Here is a 7,080-nt window from a genome sequence, read left to right as displayed (position 1 = left end):
AGTCACAATCCAGATTCTCTTTGTTGGAAACCTTTTGAAAGTCTACAAGTTTGATAATATCAAGGAATTTCCCTAAAAAAAAAGTTGATACTGGTTTTGGAGCTTTTTGTGTCTGAAACTTGTTGCTATCAGTTTTCCAAACTCACATTTCAGGTGATTATACTGTACGTGCTCCTCAGCCTTTATTCAGATGATGTATTGTTGCTAAACTTGTGCTTACAACTCAAAGTGATCCTCTGTCTTTAGAAAACAGCTCAGCTTGTGATCTGCTATCTGTGTGATTCATCAGAGGCTTGTCATGCTGGCGCTCTTGAAAGCACCGGCCTGCTAGGCCTGGCTGCTGCATAGTGTTTGTTTTGTTACTTTTTTTTTGTCTGCAGCCTTACATAACAATCTAGGGGTGATGATTCCCTCTTTATTTTCCTGCTAGGTTCACCCTCTCATTATAGACGGTATAAATGTCTTTTTGTATGCCCTCTGACCGAGCATTTACCCGTCATCATAAGTCTCATCGAGGAACATCGGCATCTTCTTCGCTTCATACATTTTTGGTTTTAAAGTTGTGATTATTTTCACTGACGGGATTACACGAACGTTTGCTGTATTTACTGGCATTTAACCTTAAGATTTTATTTTTTCCATTTTGCTCCATGTTCACATCAGTTCACAGGATGAACATTAGATGACTTGATTTTCTGGTTTGATAGCTTTGTGTGTCAAGGGTATTGGTACCATAAAGCACATTTGCTACACCTCAGCAGTGTGACTTTTTGTTTGTGACATAGTGTTAGCAACATTGTAAAACAATTACAGGAACATGTGATACAGTCTTTCCTTCACCAGAACTCTTTCAGTCTACAGGCAGTTTTTGTCCAGTCTGACACTGAAATATTGATGATGTCACTGTGTCTGTATCTGAACATTTTCTAGACTGCCACACCATCTAAGCCAGGGGTGGGCAATCTCAGTCCACGAGGGCCGGTGTCCCTGCAGGTTTTAGATGTGTCCTCGAACCAACACAGCTGATTTAAATGGCTAAATTAGCTCCTCAACATTTCCTGAAGTTCTCCAGAGGCCTGGTAACAAACTAATCATGTGATTCAGGTGTGTTGACCCAAGGTGAGATCTAAAACCTGCAGGGACACTGGCCCTCGTGGACTGAGATTGCCCACCCCTGATCTAAGCGGTTGGAAATATGTGAGACTGTGTAAGACAGTGTGGTTGATTGCTTCCTGCTATAGTCAATAAGTTTCTTTGGCTGCGGTTGAAGCCAGTGACCTATGCTTTTTAAAGTATGTTTGACAAATGTGCGGCCTGTGATGTGGTTTCATGTTGACAAGACTTCTGCTCCAGCTCGCACACTTTAATTTAGCTCAGTGCAAGCCCACACTCACATCTGAGTAAAATACGCATAAGCTTAACGCTACAAAGCCAATATAAGCGATCCGTGTCAACCTGAAAAGTTTAACACGGGGAGTTTCAGACCCCAGTCTGTCCAGCAGACAGGTAGTCTGTCTTTGATAGCCCCATTTTGTTTTTTTCTGAGAGTAAATGTCCCACTCCTAGGGTCTGAGGACTGTAGGAATTATAGAGCATTCATGAAAATGAAAACAAATTTAACGGGATGTAAATGAAGAGTTGTCTAGCAGAGGGTAAGGAAGAGGGGGGAATAATGGAGGTATCTGAGGGGAAAGTGTGAAGAGGAGATGATGGAAAGACAAGAATGAGGCGAAAGAAAGGGAGAGAGGGAAATGAAAAGAAAGAGGCCATTAATTTAGTGCTGTGGGAGGGATCTGAAGGTTACTGAGCTCTCTCTGCCAGGCCCTCCTGGGTTGACTGATGCCTTTGTGAGGAGGCCAGGAACCACACACACACATACGCACACACATTCGTATGCGTGCTCCAAGAAACTTTGGGTTTGTTGCGGCAGGCCAGCTTCAGCAAAACAGACGTGTACATACGCACACACGCGCACACACGCGCGCGCACACACACACACACACACACACACACACGCGCACACACACACACACACACGCACAGATGGCCATTAATGGGCTTCAAAGTGAGAGCAAAACGGGAAACCTTTATTTATTTCCTCCCCTGGTTATGGTTTGCTGTGATGTGTCTGAAGATGTGGTGTCTTTTTTTCTTCCTCCTTTTCCTTTTTTGTGGTAGTAAATCAGACCCAGTGTTTATTGGTATACAGATGCCCAGTGTATGACATAAAAGGATAGTAACTGATATTTATATTCGATCCATCTAATCAACCGTGTTGCAGCAGAGATAAATTGAAGATGTTTTATAGATCAAAATTTTCTTTGCTTTTTTTAAGTTCAGTGTAGATTTTATTGGTTATTTTGTAGTTTACTTGTAGATTCTGAGCTTTACAGTATAATACCGTCATCTGCTTACTACTGTATTTTTATTTTAGTATTTCCATGTTATTTTTTCATAAAAATGTTATTACTATTTAATATTTTAATTGCTGTATGCCTATATTAATAAAACCGCCTATTCCCGTGCTTAACAATGTTCTGAATCAGCATGTCTACATTCAGTGTACCGTAAATATAATTCTTTTTCCTTCTTGGACCGCCACAAGATACAAGCTTTGACATTCTCTTTGACTCGTGTGTGGGACCACTGGTGTATTCAACATTGCAGTAACCACCCTAAAAATAAACTGGCTGCTGTGATAAATTGCTGTAGCGGTCACACTGGCAAATTGCTAACTAAATGTAAGCTAGCTAAATGCCATGTAACTGAAAAAAAATATTGATGAGTAAATTATTTGAAGTATAACTTTTGCACCTTTTTGCAAAAAATATGCAAAAGTTTTTTGCACTCGGCAGTGTGCAAGTTTCCACAATTGAAGCAACCACCTGCTTGGTTTGCTATAATGTTGTCCCCTGCTCTTTTAGATGTTTTGTGTTTATTTACGCAGGGATATTTGAGGGAATGTATAATTGGGTGCACTGAAGATGGAGACTCAACTCTGACTTGAGAGAAAAGCCACGGTATATACTGTAATGCTACATATTAGCTTGGTATTACAGTTCGGTGTTCAATTGTGTTCTGAATAGAAATGTAAATTTCACATTTACATTTCTCGTATGTTATCTGCATATTTATTTATTACTCTTTTTACAGCATATGTTTTGTAACAATAAAAGTTGAGCTTGTTACAAGAGATTGGTCATAAACACTGGAAGGCTGTAATGAGTCAGACTTTCTGTGTATCGTAGCTTGTTTTGTTGTTGCTTAACTCACTTTAAACTTAACAGTAGACTTTACTCCCCGAGACTCTCTCCCGCATATTAAGCCCAGTTCAGCTGAAAGCAACACGTGGCCTCTGCATCACCACGTAGCTTAGATATTTCAGTAAGGCATATGTGTTGAGAGGAGATGGTCTCAGCTTTTCAAATGCACAATCACACATCCTTGAAAAGTTTAATTACTCTGTCATTTTGGGAGCTGAAAATCTTCGAGATGCTTGGCCTCGCTGACTTGATATAACACGACCCTTTTAGCTTATTTTACTTTATTCTATATCAAAGTGGTTTGTGAGAGGGAGGACTAAAGACTTGCACGTGAAACCTTTTCCAAATCAAGGATATTAAAACACTAAAAACAACAAATATATTCAGTATGTGTTGAATAACTGAGTGACTAACCATTGCAGTGCTGTATGTGTATACCAAGGCACTGATGTGCTTCTGTTATTTCTGCAGCTAAGGAGCGTCTTTTTACATGAGCAGCACAGTCTTTCGATCACTCTGTAAAATAGATATGACAGATATCAGAGCATAAAATTCAGAAGCAAGGTTATACTGGATCTATTCAGAGTCCTAGTTTACTGTGTTTACTGTTAAAGTTTACTGTTGAGAGTTATGAAACAGAAAATTACATTAAAGTGAAAGAAACTGTGTTTTTGTTTATAACAAAAAACTGTGGCATTCTCAGGCTTTTATCCAACATACTAAGCAGGGAGCAGCTGAGGAGTGTCAAGATTAAAGCGAGAAACAAAGCAGGAGGTCACGGGCAGGGATAAAAGTCCCTGTCTCAATACTTTACAGTTATTATGTATATCTGGCAGAATCATTTTGTGGTAATAGGAATTCCAGTGCCTGAGTTAACCTGAGCATGTGTGATAAACTCTAATCTTCTCTTCCTGTGTGTGTGTGTGTGTGTGTGTGTGTGTGTGTGTGTGTGTATGTGTGTGTGTGCAGGAGTTCAGGGCAGCACTGAGTGCTCATGTGGGAGGAACCACTTTACGTGTGCGGTCAGTGCATTCGGGGAGTGTACCTGCATCCCAGCCCAGTGGCAGTGTGACGGAGACAACGATTGCGGGGACCACAGTGACGAGGATGGATGCAGTGAGTCTTTGTTTCTCACTTTATTTTTTTTGCTGTTTGTAGCATCCTCAGTTTCTCTTTTCTCTCTCTGCTCATTCATCTACCATGAGGAGGAAAAAGAAACAGATAAATAAAATCGCATAAAGACTCAATGACCGTGTTAAACTCACCTCATTGATGGGCATGTGGTTGTTGATGAGGAGGCATTGAAGTCAAAGCACCGCATGTTTAGTAAGTCGCCTGTGACAGTAATCCAAGTGTGTCCCTCTGAGTTTTTCATTTCAAAGACACTGTAAATTTGCCAAATATATTTTATACAATCTGTCGGTTTTTAAGTTAAGCGTTATTTTTTTATACTTACCATAAAATGTTTTTTCCTCAAATGCTTTCCTTAGGTAGCCAAACTTCTGAAATCTTAACAAGATTTTTACCTGATTATTAAATTAATTGAAATAAAAAGACATTCTCAATACTTTGAGCACTTGAACATTTTTGATACTTTTCTTAAAACATTTCTTTTTTCCATTGTAATGAACTTGTATTTACGTAATTTGTTGTAATGTAATTTCCCTTTTAAAGGTTTAATTTAAATCTAGATCAATTTTCTAAGCTGTTACATCAACCAGCGTGCCAGATGCGGTTCTAAAGAGTAAATCAGCTATTCCCGACTGAATATTATGCATGAGCCCCATGAGCAAGGCATTAAAATCCCATCACTTAACCAAGACTCTGGTTGTTCTTGGCAGGTCTCTGGCACTAATTTCACATAACTGGATGACTTCTGAATTTTTCTATAAATGTAGAAATGTTCTCAGGCAGAGGCTTTTTTTCCCTCCATAAAAAGTAAAAAAAAAATCTGTAATTGAACCCATATGGATCCCATCATCACCCGGTGAAACGGTGAATGGGTCACTGGTCAGGTGGGGTAGTACTTGTGAGCCAGACGCTCTGCTTGGTGTATGCCCCGTGCAGAAAAATGCTTGAGTGACTTTTGGCAACAGATGAAGTTTGGCTGGAGGGGAAGTCTTGGCAGCTGAGGCAGACAGGAGTATTCTCTTGTAGAGCATGTCAGTTTGTCAAGTGGAGGAGATCTCCACAGCATTTTTTTCTTTTTTTAAACACCGGTGTATTGGTGTGAAATGTCAATGCGAGTCTTCTCTTTTTCTTTCTCCTCGCCTGCTCACAGCGGAAAAAAGCAAGCTGCCCTTTTATTTGACACTTCCCCAACCTCCTTTAGAGCTGCGTGGTTGTGTTTGTGTATGTGCTGATATGCTTTCTCCATCAGTCTTCCTCTGTCATATTAAGCTAGTTAGAGGTTGGGAGATGCGTTATTGATCTCTGGCCAGTTGAATATTCAGTGTGTCAGATTGCCGTGTATTGATCTGTATCTTGTTACTTATTTAAGGAGACGCATGGAAGCAGCTGACAGATATCAGAGCATCTAGCTGGACCTTTCTAATCCATTAGTACTGTCTGATCGATCCTCTGCTCCACCGCTCTGTAGTTCCACGCTGGTTCTCTTGGATTCTGTCCAGTCAATATCATAATCGCAATTCTCATATCACATAGATTTTGTATTGTTGTAGTAGTCAGCCATTAAAAACCGTAGATACTGTCAAGCAAACGCACCGCTTCTTCTTGCTACTGCATCCACTAGATCAATGATCACATCACATATCAACTTAATGCAGTTCAGTTTTCCAACAGCGAAGACTACAAATCATGAAACAAAGTATCACTTTTTTCTCTTGATATATGCCTGTATTTATAGTTTAGAAATACTGAATACTTTATAATATTTAGAATCTATTTTCTCCTTGGCACTGCAACAAGTCTTAACAATTATTAGACTTTTACTTAAGTCATGTTGTGTTAGCACTGCAACAGATTAGTGACCTGTCCAGGGTGTACCACGCCTACCTATGTCAGCTGGGATAGCCACTAATTTATTTCTATAGCAACAACACACTTTTGCAAGATTTGCAACATTGCAAGGTAAAGACCCTACAATAATACTATTTCCTCCTTCTTTGTGTAGGTTCCTCCCTTGTCAGTTTAGGTTTATTTGTAGTTTATTTAGCACCTCTGCTCAGCCTCCTTCAGTTTCTCTAGCAGCTGAAGCCGGTACGACTGGTCCAAACTGCTTGATAACTGGAAGAAATGCATACATCCATGGAAAGTTGCCTACTTAAATGAACACTTTGAAATAACACATAGTTGATGAGTTGTGTTTGCAAGAATGCGTCCTGATTGGCTGCGTCTCCACTAGCACCGCAAGTTGTACAGCTTTAAGCGATCACAACTCCCAAATTCTGACATTAAATTTATTGTTTCATCTTTATTGAAATCTGATCTGTATTCCAAATATCAGACGAGAGTACATTCATCAAAGACAGGCGCTTACACTCACTCCCTCAGATAAAGAGCATATTTGTCTTAGAGTGTCTTCCAGTTCTCAGATTATTGTTCTGCTAACTAAATTATGCATTTTCTCAAGTAAGTAAGATTTCAACGACTTTTTGAAATGTAATAACATATTTTTGTGTGGCTGAAAACCCCACAGTGCAGGCCACTTAGAAGCAAGTGTTTGCACGTGTATTTGTGTTCATGTGTCATGTAACGCTGCCTCTACAGGGAGTGCAGAATTATTAGGCAAGTTGTATTTTTGAGGAATAATTTTATTATTGAACAACAACCATGTTCTCAATGAACCCAAAAAACT

The 7,080-nt window shown here is 39.6% G+C and overlaps 1 protein-coding gene across 3 annotated transcripts in view; it reads left to right on the top strand.

Annotated features, from left to right (window-relative positions):
* The window catches only part of lrp4 (low density lipoprotein receptor-related protein 4), a 108,030-nt gene that overhangs the window by 40,516 nt on the left and 60,434 nt on the right, over positions 1-7,080 (top strand). For all 3 annotated transcript variants that reach the window (XM_005744403.1, XM_013913659.1, XM_013913660.1), the window contains exon 2: positions 4,233-4,379. In XM_005744403.1, the coding sequence (XP_005744460.1) occupies positions 4,233-4,379 (147 nt within the window). The remainder of the gene's footprint in view (positions 1-4,232; positions 4,380-7,080) is intronic.

This window comes from Pundamilia nyererei, unplaced genomic scaffold (assembly GCF_000239375.1).
Source record: "Pundamilia nyererei isolate P.nyererei 1_Seehausen unplaced genomic scaffold, PunNye1.0 scaffold00143, whole genome shotgun sequence".
NCBI lineage: Eukaryota > Metazoa > Chordata > Actinopteri > Cichliformes > Cichlidae > Pundamilia > Pundamilia nyererei.
This window is presented reverse-complemented; position numbering and strand designations above follow the sequence as displayed.